The 22,709-nt window shown below is 39.4% G+C and overlaps 5 protein-coding genes across 9 annotated transcripts; 2 read left to right on the top strand and 3 right to left on the bottom strand.

Annotated features, from left to right (window-relative positions):
• Positions 1–1,748: 1,748 nt before the first annotated feature.
• On the bottom strand, positions 1,749–2,677 carry LOC136265911 (ankyrin repeat and SOCS box protein 7-like). The gene has a single exon (XM_066060857.1). It carries the CDS (start codon positions 2,627–2,629, stop codon positions 1,862–1,864), a length of 768 nt encoding a protein of 255 aa, XP_065916929.1. The 5' UTR covers positions 2,630–2,677; the 3' UTR covers positions 1,749–1,861.
• A 57-nt stretch (positions 2,678–2,734) lies between these two features.
• Positions 2,735–5,429, top strand: LOC136265907 (acyl-coenzyme A diphosphatase NUDT19-like). 2 transcript variants are annotated; one of them, XM_066060852.1, is made up of 6 exons: positions 2,735–3,033; positions 3,202–3,569; positions 3,816–3,975; positions 4,414–4,505; positions 4,957–5,080; positions 5,135–5,429. In XM_066060852.1, the coding sequence occupies exons 1-6, from the start codon at positions 2,797–2,799 to the stop codon at positions 5,414–5,416; spliced, it is 1,263 nt and encodes a 420-aa protein (XP_065916924.1). In that variant the 5' UTR covers positions 2,735–2,796; the 3' UTR covers positions 5,417–5,429. The 2 variants fall into 2 exon arrangements, with proteins under 2 accessions (XP_065916924.1, XP_065916925.1); XM_066060853.1 differs by having other exon boundaries at positions 2,898–3,033; positions 3,206–3,569.
• LOC136265912 (small ribosomal subunit protein mS33-like) lies at positions 3,201–12,655 on the bottom strand. Its single transcript, XM_066060858.1, has 4 exons — positions 12,500–12,655; positions 12,293–12,431; positions 12,184–12,241; positions 3,201–5,503 (listed from the first exon to the last, which is right to left on the bottom strand). Exons 1-4 carry the CDS (start codon positions 12,574–12,576, stop codon positions 5,469–5,471), a joined length of 309 nt encoding a protein of 102 aa, XP_065916930.1. The 5' UTR covers positions 12,577–12,655; the 3' UTR covers positions 3,201–5,468.
• Positions 12,592–14,423, top strand: LOC136265908 (uncharacterized). The gene is made up of 9 exons (XM_066060854.1): positions 12,592–12,656; positions 12,752–12,820; positions 12,919–13,098; positions 13,181–13,577; positions 13,630–13,716; positions 13,766–13,849; positions 13,908–13,988; positions 14,092–14,175; positions 14,222–14,423. Exons 1-9 carry the CDS (start codon positions 12,653–12,655, stop codon positions 14,292–14,294), a joined length of 1,059 nt encoding a protein of 352 aa, XP_065916926.1. The 5' UTR covers positions 12,592–12,652; the 3' UTR covers positions 14,295–14,423.
• LOC136265900 (breast cancer anti-estrogen resistance protein 3 homolog) lies at positions 14,344–21,999 on the bottom strand. 4 transcript variants are annotated; one of them, XM_066060841.1, is made up of 7 exons: positions 21,983–21,999; positions 19,651–19,685; positions 19,248–19,317; positions 17,815–17,848; positions 15,324–17,596; positions 15,035–15,206; positions 14,344–14,970 (listed from the first exon to the last, which is right to left on the bottom strand). In XM_066060841.1, exons 2-7 carry the CDS (start codon positions 19,670–19,672, stop codon positions 14,494–14,496), a joined length of 3,048 nt encoding a protein of 1,015 aa, XP_065916913.1. In that variant the 5' UTR covers positions 19,673–19,685; positions 21,983–21,999; the 3' UTR covers positions 14,344–14,493. The 4 variants fall into 4 exon arrangements, with proteins under 4 accessions (XP_065916913.1, XP_065916912.1, XP_065916915.1 ...); XM_066060840.1 differs by lacking the exon at positions 21,983–21,999 and adding an exon at positions 21,623–21,765; XM_066060843.1 differs by lacking the exons at positions 19,248–19,317; positions 19,651–19,685; positions 21,983–21,999 and adding an exon at positions 18,141–18,599.
• Positions 22,000–22,709: the final 710 nt, after the last annotated feature.

The raw sequence follows: 22,709 nt of genomic DNA, 5'->3' as shown, positions 1-22,709 counted from the left end.
ATTACATTGTTTACCCTAAATGCTGAACTATTTTAACTATGCCATCATTTAATTGGATGACAATAGCAAACTGTGATTGTGACCATTTGTACAGTCAAGTGGTGCGTGTTGTGTCTGATTTCTCACCTACCCACATGTTGCTGCGTCCAAAACATTGCTACTTGTCTCATAGAAGTCTGTAGTGCAAGGTGCACATATACACACTGGGGAAATGTTAATATGACTATACCCTTGAGGTTGCCTAATGTGGATACTTACAGATACTTAGTACATAAATTGACTCTGGGCTGACCTTTCTGAGGTGTCCAAGCCCATAGAGCAAACTTTGGTAGCTTTGTGTACGTGTAGCTATATGTATGTATAGTTTGTGTAGTGACGTGTGTTGATAAGATTTAGACAATACCATCAAATAAACTAATTCTCGATCATTAAATATTTATTATCCATACGAAGTGATGTCAAAATTTGTTGTCAGTCCTTCTTGAGAAATAATTCACAAGTTGGCTAATTATTTATACGACCTGGCTAGCCAATGTTTGCATACTAACAGCAAGAGCTATTAATTGTACAGTTAATAATAGGTGTGTGCTGTTTGTGTAATTAACCCTACACTGTTGGTGTAGAATCACTTACTGTTGTCCAAACAATAAACTATGTAATGATGCATCGCTACATAGCTATAGTTACAGCGTCTTCTTTACTTGAATAGAGTGCTTCAAGGGTGTCACATTTGGGATGCTACAAGGGAGCCCTAAGAACAAGGGTTTCAGAAAATAGTGGATGTCGTATATATGCCAGGTGTACATGCTGAGTGGTGTCGTATGAATCTTGGAAAGTTTGTTGGTTTAGACTGATTAATGATGGTGGTATTAGATGTGTCCAGTTTCAATTGGTTGAGTATTCAACATGGAGCAGTGATGTCTTTGTGTCCAGTAAATACTAGTGGTATGGCTAGTGTGAAGGGTGTGTGGTAGATAGATTATAACCAGTAATGGTGCGGTTGGCTGACATTATCTTATTAGTAGTACACCTGCTCCTTGTACCCTTAAGTCATTCCTATTAATTTAGTTTGTTAGGGAATCTTTACAACACTTTTCAGTCAGACCAAAAACAGTCAAAAAGAGGCAGCTAAACTTTAATATCATTGTCAGCTGGCTTCCAACGACATCTATAATTCCATATCCACTCAAAATGAAAAGTGATCCCTACCATTTAGCTATAATGAAGCCACTGCCTCTTAGCTGGCAGGAGAAATTGTTGTGCCATGCAATCCCTAATAAGTAGTGTATCATTATTACATCAAAAAATTATCTATGGCAGACACTGTACACTACAACAGCATTTCAGCCCACATATTTTGAGGGAGTACTATTATATTACTCGACCACTATACTAACAGTGACCACTATACTAACAGTGACCACTATACCAACAAGAAATACCACCTCTAAAGCTTGTGATGTTTTGACACATCAGCTGTCCTAAGGTTGCCAGTGTATTCACAGCAGTCCCATGTCTGTCCCTATAATCACTGAACTAATTTGTATGGGAAATATTTTTACTAACTATGTTATAAGTGAATTATGGCAACATCTGCTAGTGTTGTTGTTGAGTGCAGTTGGTTACACCATCAAGTAGCCCTTGCTGAGGTAGGGTTTCCCCAATGGTGTGAAGTGAACAACTAACACTTTATTAAATGGTGGGATGCCTAGTGGTATTTGTATCTACAAGGCCGTTTGTGGGTTGAGTCAATTCATGTTGGATAATGAAAAACATTTTACCAAAAAACAACATACAGGAACAGCTCAGAAATTACAAAAATTACAATAAAAATTTGTGTACCATGATAAGTTAAACTGAGTTACGCACTGCCACTGTTGTCCGTACTCTCCGATGGTGTCATCGAATGATCTCTGATAAACTTTTCTTGTGCAGTTCGTACTATTTCTTGTCTTGTTTCTTCAGAACGAGCAACATTTAATGGAGTTCGACCCATAATGTCTCTAAACTGACAATCAGCTCCCATCTGTATTAGGAGATGACAGCATTGTATGTGACCTCTTTGCGATGCGATGTGCAATGGTGTGCTCAAGTTAAAGTCACCACAATTCACTTTACTACCAGTTGCACTGCCTATAGTTATTAGACATTGTTCAACTAGATGTGACCTCACTTCTGGCTCAGCATTTATCACAATCCAATGTAGAGGGGTGAAGCCTCCCTTAAGATCTGTCACACTACAATCTGCTCCATTGGCTAATAATAATTGGATGGCTTCTAGCCTTAGGTTCATTGCAGCGTAGTGTAGTGCTGTTTGCTTGTTCTGATCGCACGCGTTAATGTCCACACCAACTTTAATCAGTTCCTTCATCACAACTACATCCCCTACTCTAGCTGCAGCTAAAAACACCTCTTCCTCTCTCAGAGTCTTAGATGATTTTCGTTTGGTCGTCTTACCGGAACTCCTAGTTCCAGTACCACCTAATTTCTCTTCCGTGGGTCTCTTCTTAATCAGGCTGCCACGAAATGATCCAAGTCTTTTTCGTTGCATTGTTTCCGGCTTGCTTTCCACTTGCTGTATGTGTAAATTACTTTCAGATCTACAACGCTCTGGCGGATTATTACCCATCCTTGCTGCTTGTTGAAACTCTCCGCCAAATAGCTATAATGCACTTTTATAAAGGCCAACCCACTATTACGTAATTAAACCGGAAGTGGGGGCGGAAAGGTTGCATGTTATGTTTTAATGCGCGCTTATTTGCTTGCTACAGGTCAGGTGCTCGTACAACTTGACAGATGACTAGTAAACGCAAACTGTTTCGCTATGCCGCCTCTTTAATCTTTGCGACCAGGGAAGGATATGGTTATGCAGCAGCGAACAGAACGTCACTCATCAATCTAAAACATGGATCACAGAAACAACGGATCGCGCAGCTGTCCCCTCACGTGATACAGCAAAAGCAAAGTGGAATTAGTCACGTGAAAGGAATTGATGTGCTATTTGTACAAAGAAGTACAGAATCTGGTTTTATGGTGCGTGTATATAGTAGTGTATGTATTCTGGGGTATTCTGTAGTGTTTAGTCTTGTTCCATACTTCTGTAATGTGTATGTGGTAATACAGATTATGCCTTACCAGTCTTGAGAATGCTATACAGACCATGGAACATTTCATGTAGTATCTACATTGTCTTCTCCACAGCCAGACAGTCATGTATTCCCAGGTGGGGTACTTGACAAAGCTGACTACTCCACAGAATGGTTGGAACTGTTCCCAAAAGAAGCTCGACGTTCAATGGAGGATACTCTTGTGAAGAAGCCACCAGCAGAGAGATTGCCACTCTACTCTGGTATACCAGGTGACTCCATTATTGGAGAGTTAGCATTTCGAATTTGTGCCATTCGAGAGGCGTTTGAAGAGACAGGGATATTATTAGCTAGACCAATAGAGTCGATATCACAGGCTCTATTGGGAACTCAAGCTCCTTGCTATCGACTGTTGAAGAACATTGGGGAGGAATGGCGTAAGAGAGTTTGTGATGATGCCAGTAACTTTGTGCAGCTGTTCAGGTTAGTACCATAATCTTTGTAATTCAGAGTACCTCCATGATTTGGTCAAATTTTACTGTGATGCCTTTGAATATATTGACCATTTGATTATACAACTTCTGGAAAGACCATCAATCATTTCTAGGTATGTATCAAGGCTCCCCCTAAATTAATCCCTGAACATCCTTACTATCTTGACAATTTTTGGCGTTAGGTTTCAGTGTAGTACATTGCTAAGGTGGGTTCATCACTGGCATGTGTTGTTAGGGAGATAAGATGTATCCCTGATGTGTGGTCTCTCATTGAGTGGTCTAATTGGTTGACACCGGAAAATCTTACTCGACGATATGATACAATGTTTTATTTATGCTGTCTTGAGGGAAAACCCCCACCCATGTTTAACCCTTCAGAAGTGTCCAAGGCAGAGGTACGCATACATACATACATACATGTGTGCACACGCAATGCATATGCCGTAATTTGGAAATGTTTTTGAACAAATTTTGTGTCTCCCACTTTTAACACATTATTTGATTTTGTACAGAAACTTGAAAATTTATTTTGCATGAACTTTTCAGATTTACACTACATGTCACGTATGTACACTTTACACTCATCAGGTTACACTTGTATAACACTCCCCAGTGTAATTATTAGTAAGAGAAACATTTAAACTGAGTACTCTGCACTCCTCATTTTTAAAATCTTATGAAGCCTTTGTAATTTTGTGAAAAACGTGGAAATTTATTTTATATGAACTTTTATGGGTTTGCAGGTATACAACACACACACAAACACTCACAATACATACACACACTGATCAAGTTACATAACTTGTAATAATTGAGACTCCTCCAATGTGTAGTGGTTATCAGTTGAGGAAACATTGGAACTGAACACTCAGCAACAACTGACATTACCTCCTCCACAACTGACTGAACTCTCCAACATAAAATTGTGAGTTATCCTAGGTGTAGTGTTGCACTAGCAATCCAGACATCAGCTGTTTTCTTGTGATTTGGTATTAGGTTGGAGCCATGAAACAGTGGTACAGCCTAAAAGGTTTTCTTACACTTCTGAAATGTATTGTTAGCTGTTGTTGTAGCATTACTGCCATCATAAACATGCTAATTTTAACTCCTACATGTAAGGACAAAAATTAGTTGGAAAAAATTTAATGGCTTTGCAGTTAAAAATCTTTTCTATTAAATATACAGTGGAACCTCTTAACTACCTGTGTATTAACATTAAAAAAAAAAACTCCATAATAACAACTGGTCCCAACAGGTCTGGCTCCAAGACAAAAACCTTTTAGAATGTTATAATTGCTCCATCGTATAGCCAAAACCAAATATCAGTACAATACTACAGTTTAAGTATGTGACACAATTACCACACCTTCTCTCAGGTTGCCGACAATACATCACCTGCACTTGTATGGCTTGTACCAGAACATGTTTGCTAGTAGGGTGTGTCTGTTGCCACGACGACTGTTGGTAGATTTCACCAATCAAGCAGGCAGCATGTTATATGTAAGACTATAATCCATTATTGACCATGTATGGTATAAACTTATTTTGTACTAGTCACTGTTGCCAGGCGATGATTTATACCCAGTGGAAACTAGTCCAAACACATACCAATGTGCTAACGAAGCATTAAAATTGACTCTACAACGTTCAGACCATCCCTTGTATGAGTTCACGTCCACTGTAAAGGATAACTCTCACTTGGTGACTCACAAAATGCGTCGGATGATGTTAGAGCAAATGATTATAGCTAGTTATGTGGACACTGTTAGAACTGATGATTTAATTAGTATTATCAGTGACATTAATGATTGTATTGTACCTAACAGTAAATTATGAGTAGTAATTTGAACATGTACAATAATATCCTGAGACATCCCAAGATGAGTGATTACTTTCTTCTCTTGCCAGAACGTTTACCATCACCTACAGAACAATGTTGTCATGGCAACAATAAGATATGTACAAACTAGTTAATAATATCTATAGATTAAGAATTGACCTATAAAAAGTTTGCTGTTTTCTCTCTCATACAAATGTTAAGTCCTTCACTTATTTACTTTAACAATGCAATCTTCTTTCTCACTATAAAGCTACCAGCAAGAGTACTGTTACCAGCTTTCAAGACACTCTAATAGAACAGCTACTTCAATAAATAAAATGAAAAAAAGTGAACTGCAGTATACCAGTACATTAAAAAAAACATATTCAGGACACTACCAGTGTACAATAATATGTGTACAACATTGTCTGTGTAACTAATTCAGGGTGATGTCCAGGAATATCTGAGTGGTGGTCAAGACACAACACATGCCAGATTGTGTTGGTCTAAAGTTGTGATGTCCACTGCCAACCAATGCCCTGGTAATTCATACATGCTAGACGGCTTAAAAATCATATATGTTCTGCTTCGAATTATCTCTAATTTTCATGCAGCGTAGATCCAACAGACTACGCACAATTCTAAACTATATAGATTAATTACTCGATCATCCTATTGTTGTCATTATAATCATGTGAACGTACATATACTAGTCAATGCTACACATCAGCAATTGGGCCGGGACAAGCATTCGATTATTTGTTTGCTTTCCTACTATATTTGTACGTATTTGAACATGTGTTTTGTGTTGGTGGTAAGTCCTTTTTTCATTTTTAATACAATCCAAGGCCTTAATATTAATTCCCATTCTTGCATTGGTTTGTTATTTGGCCTGTTATAATGTTTTCTGTGGACAAAGAAACTATTCAGTCATTTGCTGCTTTTTGAAGAATGCTTGAAACTTTGTTTACAGTCAAAATATTCAGTTATTAAAAATTAACATTCATCCCTGCTCAGGCAATTGTGCAACTCTAATCACAATAACAATTTCAGGATTTCTGCAACTTTAATTTTTGTGAATCACTTGTTTTTCACATGGGTTGCCTGTTCTATATATATAGCCAGTGTTGGGCAAGTTACTTTTTACAAGTAACTAGTTACATATTACTTGCAGCAGAACTATTTAGTTACAGTTACATATTACCCAAAAAATAAAGTAACTATAATAATACTACATATTATATTACTTTGTCCACAGCTTTAAGCTGTCACGTGTGAAACTACCACCTTATCACGTGACATGATGGCATTGTTGGGCAATGTGCAAATCTTGGTTATAAGTAAGAAACTGGTTCATTCAGTAGGCTTCATTACTTCGTTGTGGCTAGGCATTACTCAGTGGATTACTAATGAGATTAGTAACTTCGTTACTTGTAGTATATTACATAATATTAGACTCGTTACAGTAACTATATTACTTAGGTAACGCATTACATTTTTAAGTAAAGTAACTTGAGTTATATTACCTGTTTTTATAGCAATATTCGTTATATTACTTAGTTACAAAAGTAATATTACGTAACGCGTTACTCCCAACACTGTATATAGCATAGAGCTAATCTTTATAGTCATGTATGAGCATTTTGCGGACAGCTAAGCAACTGTGAAATCCATGAAAATTATGTCCCTTGAAATTTGTACATACATGGTATTTTCAGACACTACAGTGAAACCTGTTAACCTGTTATGGTCCCAAAGTATCCCTTAGCATGTAAACTGACCTAGGATACCTTGATAATCAGGACACTATTGGTTGGGTCCAAAGGTGTCCTTAATACACAGGATTTACTGTTGCAACAAGCACTTGCTTGGTAACTAAGAGTGTAATGTTAGAATTGACATTATGTCCACGACCTTATTAGTCAATATACATGCCTGGTGACCCACAGTATTGTACATCAACCCCAGTCAAAACAGCACAGTATGTTTACTTAGCAACTTGTCTGTAAGGCTAGCTACCAAACATTGCAACTAACCAATACGACTAGAAATATACACAGCTTTGAACATTAGTAACAACTAAATAGAATATGTTTCTCCTGCCACAGAAAATGTTATAACAGTAACAACCTAACAAAACGAGGTGATTAAAAGCTAACATAAATGTGAGCAGAACTATTCAAATTGTACATCAGGTAAAATCAAATCGACACCACTGCTACACTACCATACTATCGGTTCAAGCCTCAGTATTACTCAAATTACATGCAGCTGGTTATAAGAGCCACAATTTCTGGGTGGTGTGGCAAGCTTGAATAGTAATTTCTCAAGGACCTGGCTTGACAAGAATCAGTTACTGTTGGCCAAACATTTCTGGCTCTTTCAGAAACTTTCCAAGGTCCAAAGACTCATTGTTCACAAGAAGTCAACACGTTGTGTTTATGTAACAGAAGTTCTAGATTTCAGCTGTTTAACTAAAACAAACATGTTAGCATACAATGTAAACACATTACAAGCCATTTTGTGGTTGTTGCCTTACTTGAAGGCATGGGGCTAACAACATATTGAAAACTGTCAATCAACATACACACCATTCAAATTACGACTTCACCATCAATGGATAGCCACACCAATAAACTACACATTCAATTACTACAACACAGCCATGCCACTGATTTGCTCAGGATGCTTTTCACAAGTGGATTTCTACAAACACTCTGGCACCTTGAAATGTCACTGGCCAGCTGGAACACGAAGCTAGAGACATGGACAGTTTCTCAGATGTTTTCTATGTGTATTTCTTTCAGCACAGGTGTCTTGGGAGCCCTAGGCTATCAAGCACATGTTCTAAATATCAACATACTTCACTGTGTAAACTGCTATCATAGAAATACTGGTGAACAGAGAATCTGTGTAAGTTACTTTCTGTGTTAAGAATTCACTGCAATGACAGGATAACATCAATATTCTTTTACAATTTAAAAAATTTATGTTTATAAAAATGATTTGCTTTTGAGACCATTTTTGAAGTCCTATTTACAGTGTATGTACACGGAGCACTGACATGAAACAAAGGAATTTTAGGGATCATAGCAATGGAACAAGGGAGGTTGCTTACGCCTGAAGATATACTAGTGGACAGTTAGTCACTAATTTAGTAGACTGAAGATTTTCGAACCCCTCTTGCTTCAATGCTATCAAGGTTATTGATGTTAGCTCCTTCCTTCATCACAAAACAGGAACTCAAAAATTTGTAGATTTTAAATAATTCGTAAGTATTCCATCTATTGTGTCTACTGAACAAGTGGGATTCTTGCAGATCCGGTCAAGCCAGTCACTAAGAAGAGTGTACTATAAAAATATCCATATACCCCTGAGAAGTATCGTAAAGTGATGACACAACACTTCCGAGTTTGCCTGCCTATCTTTGTATAACTAATGATGTTAATCTGAACATAATATTGATAATACGAGTGCCTAGCAATGTCAGTGGCAACTGAACTAACTGGAGCTCTCAGCGTTTCTCACTGAACTGCAACATAGTTTCATGGATTTAGACCATCCGTGAATATGGCTATTTTGAGTTTCGTGTGTGTGGCAGAATGCTAACAATTCTTACACTTTAAGGCTTCACATACGTTACAAATTGTAACACCTTGTTATAATATCGTGACTTTACAATACACCCTCCACAAGGGTGAAGGGTAGAACACTCTTCGATATTATTTGCACTTAGCTATACACGTTGCCATTTTGAAGGAAAGCTGATAAGCGAGTATGCTTGGACCGAATGCGTGCTCTGTTCAACAAGTCAATAGTTTTACAGCTCCTGGCTGGAGAGACTTCCTAGACAATATTGCCATGAATCTATCAACAATACACCTGTAGTACATCACCAAACTTAATGTATACACACTTGTTATTCGTAAAATTCCATCAACTACTTGGGCCTATAAACAATGGGATGGTCTATAAAGTGAACCATTAGCATAAGGTTTCTCTTAAATTTTTGACATTCCTTATACGGACATCTCGGGACCAACTAATAGGACCAAGATTATCAAAGATATCCAAGTCAGTATATGTATCTTGGGACCTACAACGTGTCTAGATGAGGTAGATGTCCACATTAACAGGTTGCAGTGTAGTAACAGAGACTGTTTGGTGTCTATGCAGTGTCCCAGTCTTTGTATAAACCCTTTGTACAAAAACATAAATACGTACTGCTAACTGTAACTGTTACAAATGATAACATATTGAAAATCAATTCAGTCATCTTATCTGATTTACTATACTTGAAATCACTAAATAATTCAATTTAATACTTACCCACTGCTGACTGTGGTGAGCGTTGTGTGGGTGTGTTGCAATATATCGAGGGTAGGAAAGCCATACATAACTTTAATGATGGTTGCTATGCAACACAGAGGGTGCTGTTTTAAGTGCCACAATTGTCCCAAATAGATTTATTTATTTCAGGAATACACTTATATGTGGACACTTGAGGACACCTACATAATCCAGACACTTAGCTAAGCTTGCAAAGTATCCTTTAGGCCATTAACTGATAGAAGACTTCGATTATCAGGACACTATGGATAGGGTCCCAAAGCGTGAGTATTGTACACGTTCCATTGTAGTTACTTACCATTCCAATATGCCATGCCACGATGGCTCAAAGGTGCTTGGGGCCAAATACAGTACAACCAATCATGTACTTTAGTTAGTGCATGTACTTAGGCCCCATGCTTGGCTACAACGCTACTTGACCAAATATGAAATGAAGTCTATAAAACAAGTTATTTCCCTTGTAGATAGGTAAACAACACAAATATCCATTGTACAGACTGACTGTTTCAAGCTAGACAGCGTAACACAATTCTCACGACTAAAATCTATTGATCTACTGAGCCATATATGTAGTATCTACACAATTATGTCGCTTGGACTCTACACTTTCCATCTTATTCACTAATATTCTGTCAAGGGGGGGTATAGTACAATTGAAATGTACCCACTCTTCTTAATCCCTCCGTTACCATAGTAACCAACTATTCATACCATTAAAACGGATGTGTTCATGAGGTGTCAATTTTTCATGAATGTCACTTTGCTTCAGGAATTATTATCCAATGTGTAAGACTCAAACCTCATCTATAGGGTGGCCTATGAAACAAAAATGCCTCAATGAGACAGTGAGATCATGTTGGACATGATCATTAATGAGGTCATGATATACACCTTAGCTATGTTTGACAGGATTTTATTAAAGAGGAGACAGCTAACTGAAGTCTACTATAACTAGCCACTTTGTCTCAGATTCTCTGCCTGCACGACACATCTTAATGCCTAAATTATATTATGATATCATGCATATTACTCTCTCATCTCAATTTTAACAATTGTAAGGAAGTACTAATGTACTAATTTTGCTCTAACAGAGGTATTAACAGTGAGGGAAGTTCATTTAATTGTAAAGGTAAAACCTATTTCAAGAGAGGGGGGAGGCTTAGCCCTAACACTAACTACCAGTGTATCTAATAAAACAGTCAGGTGTATTTGTGACAACAAAGTTGTCCTCTTTTATGCTCCCAACACCAAATGAAGTCCTTGTATACACAATAGTAGTAACTTAGCAGGTTGGCGGAATTTACATGAATCACTAGCCTCACCTGACTATTATATTGTATGACTGCTCTATTAGAGTATATCTATCTTCACAAACGTGAGGTTGAGTTTTTTTCTTTTAGAAATAAAGCAGTGCTCTCCTAGTTCTTTTGTCACATCCATAACATATGTGTTAGAGCACAATGACCATCTAAGCATTATTTTGAAAGGATCAAATATTTCGGCAATAAACTTCATACGTAAGCCAGGATGCTATTTGCAATAAATATAATTTTGCAGTGGCTATTAACACACACCATCAGTGTCAATAAGTGCCACCAAAAGTTGTTGACATTGTCCAAGCAACTCAAACACACTTAGTTGTATGAAGATAAGTTTTTGGTGAGTTTGAGGCGAGCTAGGGTTAAGCCAGGCTAACCCTAGCTCACCTCGAACTCACTAAACTTACCTTTATAGACATCATTATGCTTAACAGGCAAACCTCAGTGTTAGTGTAGGCTTGGGTTCAGCCTTAGTTTCTTCTTCACCAGTCTTACTATTATAGCATCCTTTTCAACTTGCATTTATAATATATAAAGTAGAAAAGGAAGAAAGTGGGTATTTGGTATTAGTCTCGTCCTCGCAGACCCATTCTCCAGGGTGGCGCTTATCGATTAGAAATTATAAGCGCCCCCTCCGAAAGGGTCTGGTGAAATGCCCATATCATTTTTGTCCGAGAAATCACCAACTCTGGCGAGTGATAATTGGTGTTTAATGGTGATGATTTGAGGTAAGCTTTGCTTTTGTAAAATCTGTATTGCGCAGCCATAAAATGATAAATACTGTTTTATCGTCACCTTTTGTAAAATCTTGTGTAAGTATTAAACACCAATTATCACTCGCCAGAGTTGGCAATTTCTCGGACAAAAATGGTATGGGCATTTCACCAGACGCCTTCGGAGGGGGCGCTTATAATCTCTAATCGATAAGAGCCACCCCAGAGAATGGGTCTGCGAGGACAAGACTAATTTGGCATGTGCATTGGTGGTAGAATGGTTAAAGTGGTGGACTAGAGCATGGGTACTAAGGGTAGTCCAAATTTTTCTACATTTTTTGTCTTAGTTTTTGCCGACAATAGCCTTGTCCAAAATAGTTACCATCTTATTTTGTAAGTTACCTTTCTCTCGCCCCTTTCCTCTAACCTTCCTCTGAGTTGCCATTTCTTGTCTGAAGTCCTGCAGTAACATAGAAGTGATTAATGGGTGTTACATGTGTCACGTGATTACCCAATGTTCATCGCGGTACAGTCCCAGCTGCCTCATGTTCCATAATAACCTGTTAACTTTCCATAATGATTCGGGGTAAAAATTTAGCACGTCTCTCTCCTTTGGACGTCTTGCAAATATATCCACTACTTTCTTTTCGCTACGGTGATATTCTTATTAATGCACGGCTAACCTGATTATATAGTTAAACATGCTAAAGTGCCTCACCTGTTACTTAACTCTCTCGGAACATCCCCAAATATTCTACGACTCAATCTACCAATTCTTGACAGTTGTTTAGACATGGATTTCCGCGCATGCGTAACTTTAAAAGCAAAGTACAGGAGCCACGCCCTTGATATCACCAGATACACGAAGAAAATGGGTAAGATAAGCTCAATTGCACGACGTAACGATGTGATCGAAGCACTGTTATGTCTTTATCACTGTTCGCACATTATGTCGCGTGATTTTCTGCAGCCTACATAGCCTGCTCACCTCAACTCGAGTCACCGCGTTCAGCTTTCAGCTCTCCGATCAGTCCCAATGGTATAATAGTGTTTTTGTATTGTAACTAACACACAATGCAAGCATGAAAAGTGTGGCTACACGTGTTAACATCGTGTTGGATTGTTGTGTATGTCTAGTTGCTCAACAACTGGACGAACTACACCAACATGTTCAATTTCTGAACACGAAACTGCAAGAAGCAGTGGAGAGCAGAGACTACTATGCTAACTTGTACTACTGCACTAAACAGAAGCTAGAGACTACAAGGTCCAGCCTTCATTATGCCATGCAGCACCTCAAGTTCATCAGCAATCAAGGTACAGTGAGGTCATACTGAGATAGTTTGATATCTATAATGGGATGAAGTTGTGAGTTGTTCACTTCTTCCTTCAATGACAGCTAATACAGTTGTGTCTCAGATTGAGGGGGATGGATTGCAGAAACACAAATCATCACAAATTATGGAAATGAGCTCACCAGTGACATCAACACCAATTAAAAGACATTTATCAGTGACTGCTGTTCCCACTGATTCCATCCCCAGCAAAGACAAGACTGTTAGGCGGCACATTAACAATAGAAAGGTGTCTTATCCCCAAGGAAATTCAGCTTTTGATTTAAGTCCTGCCAATTCAGCTAGAAGTAACTATTTGTCAAGTCGGAGTAAAAGTCAGAGTGATGAATCTAGTCAGAGTCCAAATTCAGAATATAAAAGTTATAAGGCAATAACGCCTACCGAATTTTCTGATCTCCGTCAGCAGATAAGTGATCCAAATTGTACCATCAGTTATTTACAGTAAGTACAGGCAAACATCACCACAAATTGTAATTACATTTACATTTCATAGGCTTAGTAATTGCAGAATGGGTTCTGTTGAAGTGATGGAAGCATTTTGTTGTGACTTAACCAAGAACACAAGTCTAATCGAACTAAGGTTAGTTAACAACAGCCACTCAATAATAGTCAAATGGTTTCACTCTCAGCCTAACCAATGTTGGCATCAAGTTGGACAGCCTGGCTGTTCTATTAAAGTATTTATCAACAATGGTAAATATTCGAGTGTTGAGGTTAGAGTCCGTGAGACCCCTTGTAGTTCACTACATAGGTGATAAAATTTTTTTACAGGTTACAGTACAACAAGATCGGAGAAGAATGTTTTAACATTCTGAAAGCATTCATGATGAACACCCACTTAATGTTCTTAGAGTAAGCACATCCTTCATGTAGTTAAGTGGGAATTTGTTCAATTGTAAACTGTTTACAGTTAGTTAATGGCGTGTGTGAGTCCACTTATTGTTTATTATTCCAGTCTAAAAGGTAACCCAATTGAGAACAGTGACTGTAAAAAGGAACTAGAAAGATTGTGTAGCCATCCAGGCAGATGTACAATCAGGTATGTCCAACAAGGCCATGAATACATTGTAACTGTCTTACAACAGGTTCCATGATAGTAAACCAGCGACAACTGGCGGCACCACCAGCAGAAATGCAGAGGATGTGACGGAACTGTGAGACCCTAGACAATCTGGCCATGCCTGTATAATCACCAATTAGTAACCCATTAATTCATAAACATATTCATCATTGTGGTTATATACCAGTGTTTGTACAAGATTAAATTATACATGTGAAACTACCAGGTTAAGTGAGTTAAAAATAAAAACAATGGCATTTTTGTCTATATACAAAAGTAGGTAAACTGTGTTAAAAATTATGTTCTCTCAGCAAGTGCTTGTAAAATGACTGAGAATCTTCTTTTTCTTTCACTGGGATCTTCCAGGTTTACTCCCAGATCCATTCTGTGCAAGATCTGTTTGGGGTGATCTTGTAGAAAATATTCGAACAATGTCTGTTGATATTTGTAGTTGCTGAGTCTCTTGCGAGAGTTGTAACTATACGAAGCACAATGTGACAGGAGGTTACGATAACAATCAAGGTTGGTGGAAAAATTACTGAACTCTTCCAATAAACTATCCAAGCTTTCACCAGATGAGTCCCCTGGCATATATTTAGGAACATAGGTATCTCCTAAACACTGTACAGCAGGAATACTGACATATTCCAGAGCAAACACCTTGGCACCGGCTCGCAGTGCAGAAAATGTGTGTACTAGTTGGTTGTTGTAAGTGTCGGATAGTTCGGGGTAGGTGGAGTGAAACTCAAGCCATGTGTGGCTCAGACCAGATACCTGTAAAAACAATGGAGACAATAATTAAATATTGTCAACAGGGAAAGTGCAGATGATGTCTTACCTGTGAGGAAGCCAGGCCAGTCATGACAGCAACAAAGGAGAAAATGTTTCCAAAGCAGGTGCTCTGTAGGGCTCTTGCCAGCTCCACGAACTTTGCAATCACCTTTGCCCTCTCCTCAATGTCCTCACTACACACAATACAAGCTTTCACCCACTGACTGAGGCTCTGATGCCTATTGGAAGTAACAAGAAAACATCCAATGACAAGAAGCCCATATGTGTTGACAAAACATTATGACCACATTTCCTAATCAGTTATGATAAAAATATTATTGAGTGAATCACCTCACCTGTTCATTAGCTTATTCCAGAGCTTCTCTCCTTCTGGTAGGCCCATCATTTCTAGGCCGACACACTGTCCATCACAAGCCCCTTCCTTCTTCAACCTCTCCCAGTAAGCTGCTTCAGTCTCCCTTGGTCGTGGAATAAACTGCATCAACACAGCATCTGCTAGTGTCAAATGTTGTGCCAGCTCCTCCACGTGATAAGCCACAAACATCTGCTCCACTCTGTTTAATTCTGACTGACATTTAATTGTAGTTGATGATTTGTTGTTAACTGTGGGACTAGGGGTACGTCTCGCCTTTGTTTCTGGAGTGCTGCTACTTGATGAGGCGAATGGATGCGGAACCGATTGTTTCTTTACTCTGTTCAGCAGAGGAGAATCTTTATTTTCTCCCTCACTCTCAGCAGCAGCTTGTTCAAAGAAGGCCATGGCAAATGGTGTAGGTTTAATGCCCTCCATGTACACATAGTCTGAGTCAATACTAGCAGATCTTGATTGATGTTTGGGAGTGGCAAGGTTATGAATAATGGTGTCTCTTCTCTGACCACTAAAAATGTCACTTGCACTGAGGCTCAGTTCTTGATCTCCGACAACGGTATCAGTGTCACTAGTGGTAACACTGAGGTTACCAACTGATGCTGCTGCTGCAGTGCTGCTAGCAGCTGCCTTCTCAACTTTACCAGATTTTGATTTCCTCATTGTACCAAACATTGAAATTCTCTTCTCATCATCTTCAGTCATACCATACTGTGTCCCACTGTACATAGCTTGTGACTTCATCTTCTTCTTTGGTCTCCTCAGGGAGGTGGTAGAGTAAGGGACACAGTTAGGCCCCAGCTGAGCTGGCAACAAGTTGTAATAGTTCGGTGGATAAGGATGGCCAAGGTAGTAATGGCTTCCTCCAGCCGCTGCCGCTGCTGCCATTTGCTCACTGATATAGAGCGACTCATAAAGAGGATCATACTTCATCCGGTTTCTGGGGTGGCCTTCCTCTCCATTCATCTGGTTAAGAGCAGACTCACTTGGTACACGATATTGCGGCAAGTAAAAACCATATCCTCTCTCCTCACTCAACTCTGGCATATGGTGTAGCATTGGTGGTACTGCATAGCTGGCATAAATACCAGCAGGATCTGTGCTGTTCCTTTGAAGGTTCTGGGAGCTACCATACTTCTTCCTTGCCACTCCATAAGGTGATGAGACAGTGTAGGATCGCTGTATTGGCTGGTGTTCTAACTCCTTCACACCACTATTTGGTCGGCTGATGGGGTTAGTGATTACTCCATCTGAAAACTTGGACACTGGGATTTGGTATTTAAGATGGTTATGTACTAATTCAGGTATTGAGTCAAATGCTCCATTGTCAAAATGATACTTGAAGGAAGGCTTCTTGGTGCTGCTAGCTTCACTGTTAGATGAAGCTACTTCAAACATATCAATTTGCACATGTTGTGGTCGCCCATCCCAATAAAGTGTAAGGATGTAGGAGGTTGGCTTTGACTGTGTCTCCCACACTAAGAAATCACCATCTCTATGTACCAACATTTCTGATACTGTAGCATTCATCCTGCCATGGTACCACGGCTGTGCCTCTAGTGTAGTGCTGTAGTCCTCTTCAGAATCAAACCCAACACTGAGTCCACTCTCAGACGACGCCACGCTACTGTGCTTGGCACTGAGGGATGCTTGCTTACTGGCATCATTGCTCCGGTATGTCACCAGGCCCCCCTGATTAATGTGCTCACTGCTGTTCTCCTTGCTGCCACCAAGGGACTTCTTGTGGCGGCCATACTCTCCTGAAAACGAAGTACTGCGTATTCCAGTTGGTGAGACCACATCACTCATTGGGGACCTTCTGGTGACAGACCCCTCTCTGGAAAACGGCCTCCTAGATACACTCATCTTAGTAACAGGAATGCCTTCCCTGTCTGGTGAAGTTTGTTTGATGGATGAACGTGACAAATTGTTACAAGAACGTGACATTTCCTTCTTTATTTTCTGTGTTCCCACAGGAGACTCGGGGGTGGTGGAGCGATGCTCTGAACGCAGTGTACCATACTTCTCAAGCACTGGGTCTACATTTGGTGGGCTCTCACTGTTCATTGGTTTAACAACACTGACCGGTTTATCACCTTGCTTTAGGCTAATGTCTCTTGTCTCATCAACATTATGTCTCCTAACTTTAACTGGAATAGGTTCAGATATCATCATTTTACTCTGGTGAGGGGTAGATGAACTAGCTGATGCCACAGGTGGTACTGATGCTTTCTTTTTCTCCTGTACACCAAACAAAGCAGCTGTTAAATCATGCCAATATTCATAGCTGCCACAAATAGATTAACACACTTGGTGATACACAGATAATTCAATTCATTGGTTGAGCTAATAACCCAACGAAGCCACTCAGGCGAGACCGTGTACACATCAAAGTTACAATGTGTGCGAACAAGAAACAAAACTGTACAAGACAAATTAGACGATGTAACATAGCTTACCTTTTTACTTCCTCCCGTAATCAAATGTTTTAACCTGCAACAAGAGAACAACGAAGCGTTACTAACAGTCTAACGCGCGTGCCACATGTTCACACGCCCAAGTGATATGGCGATTATATTTCAGCACACCTAACAATAACCACGCGACCTTACTCACCGAGTCATGGCTGCCAAACGATAACGATCTACCTAGCTGCTCTATTAAGTTACAAAAGTGTTAGCGGCGCCAGACAAAACCTATTTATACTACTGAGCCAATGTGGGGTAGTGACGACTGAGCGACTCTACTTAATTATATCATAACCAACCACACACACGTCACTAACCTATAAATTAGCTGCCTGCAGGCTACCCAGAAATAGCTAAGCTGAAACCACTTCACAATGAAACAAGCTTTTCTAAAGTGCTACTGAAAAAGACTAGGCGACTTAGCGGCACAACCAGGTCTTTATAAGCGCGACAAGTGCTAATTTGTCACCTCATCACAAAACAGATGACCAGCCCAAAATAGCTGAGAATCACAGCATATTTGTGTGTTTTGCCAACTCTGTGTTCATTCTAATCCAATGTTTCTACACCAATAGGTCTATTGTGTTAGTGTTGTGAATGATAATACTATCAGGAGGCTGTAGTGAAGGCTAGACTATACTGAATGGGTTGTGTGTACATTAACAGTACTCCTTAAACAGTATTGGAATAATGAAACTGGTGAAACCACTGTAACATGTACATGTAGGATACTGGTAAACTGTACACACATGTGTACGTATGCATGTATGCACACCACACACACAACACACACACACAGAGGAACACACATACACACACCACACACACAGAAGAATGCACACTACACTACACCACACACACACACACACACACACACACACACACACACACACACACACACACACACACACACACACACACACACACACACACACACACACACACACACACACACACACACACACACACAAGAACGCACACCACACTACACTACACTACACTACACTACACTACACACAAGAACACAAGGCACACTACACACCCAACTAGACAATTGTGGCTGACCACACACACACCAATGAAAACATGTGTGGGCACCTGTGTATAGCTTTGTTGATGTTTTGATGTCACCTACATGTCAGGGATATATACACTTACTGACAGTGGGGAGAGCTATCCTATTACACATCCTTTATATATATATATATGCATCCTCGTGACAAGCGACCATGACAAGCAACCATGACAAGCGACCATGACAAGCGACCATGACAAGCAAGCAGTGGTTATAGCTGGGTGTGATTGAGACCATGTATGCCATAACTGATGGTGTGTGATAGATGAAGACAATTGTTATACAACTTAACTACACCACTGTGACTCCTTCACTGGTCAATAAACAAGTTACCAGAAGCGGTACTTACTTTCTGAAGGATCCCCTCTTGGAGTTGCCACGACGGAAGTGGCTTCCATCCAGGTCTGATCCCACTGCAGCTATATATTAACAACACAATTATCACCACTATATTAAATGTTGTGAAGAATGTGTTAATCACTTTGACTGTTGTTTATTGTTTGTGAGTAGTGCAAGACCCACACTATGACACAAACAGACCCAAGCCATGACAGACCCACACTGCACTATGAGAAACTGACCTACATCACGAAATACCATAAATAAACCCACATATTAGGAGAAACCATGGCAGACCCACACTATGACAAACAGATCCACATGACGACCAACAAACAAACCCACGGTACAATAAACTTAGAGACCCACTCGAGAATAGAGGCACTCATACAAAACGATACACATCAACTCACATTCATAGCTCGATGCACTCATATCAATCTTGAACCTACAAGACATGATATTACTACACATAACACCAGGTACCACATCATAAGAATGTTTATAGTAAACACAACATGTTGTTTACTGCATGCTAACTGAGCACATGAGTGACCAGATGGTAGCTATGGTTTCGTAGAAGTGCTAGCATCCATGTGGAGTTGTTGCGTAACTCACTCAAGCAAGAAAATCTGAGCCAAGAAAATGTGACTGAGTATGTTAATTATACAGAGTGACCTTCACAAGTCCCTCCTACTGTAATGGATGCAGAGCCAGCCAGGCTAGACAGTTACCATGGTGACGATACGCTTATGATAATAACTTATGGATCACATTACCTCACTATACTCAGAATATTCCATTTGTAATTTCAATTACCAGACTATTAAATACTAACATCATAGCCCACTCCCAAAACTTGGTAGGAAGAGTAGATAGCAGAACTGACGTCAAATGTAGTAACTTAAATAAGCTATGGTTTTAAAACATAATTTTTTGTATTATCGCAATTTCTATAAGCAGCAATGTTTAGGTATATCGTTATGGCGACCACTAAGCACCCTGCTGTTCCATAGTGCAATAGGGGGAGTTGGTCCACACCACTGTTATCTTAAGATATGTTGAACTATTAATTCAGCTCCAAGTCGATGCCAATTATTCTAAACATACAAATCCATACCACATACATCCTAGGACCAACAATTTTTGCAATTCATCCCTGGCTACAGTAATAACCACATGCACGATTGCATAATAGCACATCATAGGGTTATGCCAATCTCAAGCCCTGTATGTGCACAGTGACCTTCCCAATGCATGAGATGTGTGGGTCATTCTGTGTTCATACTGGGCCAATATAGTGCCATAATTGTCTTATCAAATACCCTGTCACTAACTAAACTGCTATGATAGACAAGTGGCGCACACAACAACACCTGCAATTTAATCCTCAGTTCATAACACAGGTCACCCTATAGGGTTGAGCACTGACTAACCCACCAACACCCAGAACACAACACAACATATCAGATGTACCAACTGTAGTTCTTAGTAACTGGAAGAACCCTTAACATGGTCACTACCTGGCAACTAAATTCATTGAACTCCTAAAAAATTATAGCTACATGTCACGTACAAACCTGGACACCTTGCAACCAAACAATATATAAAATTCAAGCTGTCCCAATTTTATACATTAAGGAAAATTTTTGCATTTTAAACTAAGCATTGGATAATGCAATCCTCATGTTTTCGAGTGTTCACTTTTAACAGGATCCATTCTAGCCCCATTAAAAGCACATTGAAGTGCACAATGACCCATCAGGAAGCAACTTTGTTTATATGACATCAAAGTGTTTACATGAAATCAAAAGCATTGTTATCGTAAACAAGTCAGGCTATTGTGATGTAGTGGCTAGAGGTCCAAGTTGAGGTTAGCAGATGGATATAATGAGCTTAACACTTATTAACAACTTCCAATACACACCAATTTACTTTAATTTAATACCAGTAACACAATCTCATAGTTACTATGGCGGTTAGCTATTGATGGAAACCACTTGGGTTCTCTAGCCAATAACAGAATCACGTCACGGACATATTACAGGGTTCCCACCCATAATCCTGCTAGTTTGTAGTAACCATGAGACCATGAAATGTCATCGTGAGAGCTACATCGCTCCGACAACTTGTAGCAATTACGTAGCTAACATCTGGCATTGTTCGGCGTGGTGGAAACATGTTTTAATATACAAACATTATGACAAGAAGGCGGCGAATAACATACAAGCATAGCTATTGGAATACCAGATACTGGCACATTAAACTATTTAGTAATGAAATAAATGTCTATGATTACGGGAATGCGGTCTTGTGTGTCTCATATTTGCCATACAATAAATACTAGCTACAGGCTCCATGACAACTGGTGTACAAGTTACTTACGCGATCTAAATGTGCTCCGCTCTACTGGAAATATTCCAATCGTCGATCAGTAAAGAATAACTCAAAAGTACTACAATTCTTAGCTGGGGTTAATTTTATCGGCGCCAGCTACGATAACACACGGAAGTTTCTATCAATTTATACACGTAAATATCCGGAATCCGTTACCAAACCTTATAACGACGCACATCAGTACCATACCAACCGCATACTCCTGTATCATGTGCTAGTTTGAAAACACACACACTTGTGAACACATAACCAGTCATATCAATCATCCATTGGGCAAGTTAAACCATAGATAATATATGGGTAAGTATATTATCTATGGTTAAACATTGTCATCGTAATCAGTCTCACCTGCAGGCTCAGCACCAACAACTCCCCTTCATCCACACCTGAAATATTGATAGAAATAATTATGATCAATTTACCAGTAAACCCTCTTTTATTGTTGTTGCTAGCTTGCCAAAGCTATAATAATTCTGGTTAACAAACCTTCAACAATTGATTTTGCTGGTCATGGGAGGGTCATATAAAAACCTCCGCCTCTCTACTAGCTCAGCAGGATCGCTAGGCTGTTGCTATGACAATTAGGAATGCAACAGAAAAAGAAATGTAAATGTTTACATGCACTGTGATGTCATCATATGTATGATGTTTTGACAATAGTTGATTATGCAATGATGACAAGGTAACTCGGGTCTTCTCTTTGCATGAAGATGACAGCAGGGTAGTGACAGGAGGTGTTGTGCCAGGTTAGCATTGTTACTTGTAAGGCTCCAACATAACATGTGGCATGAATTATGTCACTGTCCTACCCGGGTGGGTAGGTGGGAGGCATATGTGTGATTATGGTGTTTGGTAAATGTTTTGGTCCAAACCACTTTTATGAAATCGAGGTAGAATTTAAAGATATGACCAATTCAGACATTTTGGTGAGAATAGCCCAGTTAGCTATATTGAGTGACACAGGAGTGAATTTGATACTATACTGCGTTGGTGCGTGTGTACTGTGTATATGCATGAATGTGTCTGTCCAGCTGTGCATGTGACCGGCCATTGCAGCAGTAGTAGCTTATTGCTT

The sequence above is a fragment of the Dysidea avara genome, chromosome 9, assembly GCF_963678975.1.
Source record: "Dysidea avara chromosome 9, odDysAvar1.4, whole genome shotgun sequence".
Taxonomy (NCBI): Eukaryota; Metazoa; Porifera; class Demospongiae; order Dictyoceratida; family Dysideidae; genus Dysidea; species Dysidea avara.
The sequence above is the reverse complement of the archived record's forward strand: the minus strand, read 5'-3'. Positions and strand labels throughout refer to the sequence as shown.

Bases quoted from the DNA above. Each gene is read 5' to 3' on its own strand.
- LOC136265911 (XM_066060857.1), bottom strand. From the start codon at position 2,629: ATGGGTAATAATCCGCCAGAGCGTTGTAGATCTGAAAGTAATTTACAC.
- LOC136265907 (XM_066060852.1), top strand. From the start codon at position 2,797: ATGACTAGTAAACGCAAACTGTTTCGCTATGCCGCCTCTTTAATCTTT. The intron at 3,034-3,201 runs GTGCGTGTATAT...TCTTCTCCACAG, and splicing joins GTACAGAATCTGGTTTTATG to CCAGACAGTCATGTATTCCC. The intron at 3,570-3,815 runs GTTAGTACCATA...ATGTGTTGTTAG, and splicing joins AACTTTGTGCAGCTGTTCAG to GGAGATAAGATGTATCCCTG.
- LOC136265912 (XM_066060858.1), bottom strand. From the start codon at position 12,576: ATGTCTAAACAACTGTCAAGAATTGGTAGATTGAGTCGTAGAATATTT. The intron at 12,432-12,499 runs GTGAGGCACTTT...ATATCACCGTAG, and splicing joins CCGAGAGAGTTAAGTAACAG to CGAAAAGAAAGTAGTGGATA. The intron at 5,504-12,183 runs GTAACTTACAAA...ATTGTTCTGTAG, and splicing joins AGGAAAGGGGCGAGAGAAAG to GTGATGGTAAACGTTCTGGC.
- LOC136265908 (XM_066060854.1), top strand. The intron at 12,821-12,918 runs GTATAATAGTGT...GTGTATGTCTAG, and splicing joins CTCTCCGATCAGTCCCAATG to TTGCTCAACAACTGGACGAA. The intron at 13,099-13,180 runs GTACAGTGAGGT...CTTCAATGACAG, and splicing joins CAAGTTCATCAGCAATCAAG to CTAATACAGTTGTGTCTCAG.
- LOC136265900 (XM_066060841.1), bottom strand. From the start codon at position 19,672: ATGAGTGCATCGAGCTATGAAT. The intron at 17,849-19,247 runs GTAAGTACCGCT...CTCTTGTTGCAG, and splicing joins AAGAGGGGATCCTTCAGAAA to GTTAAAACATTTGATTACGG. The intron at 17,597-17,814 runs GTAAGCTATGTT...TTTGGTGTACAG, and splicing joins TTACGGGAGGAAGTAAAAAG to GAGAAAAAGAAAGCATCAGT.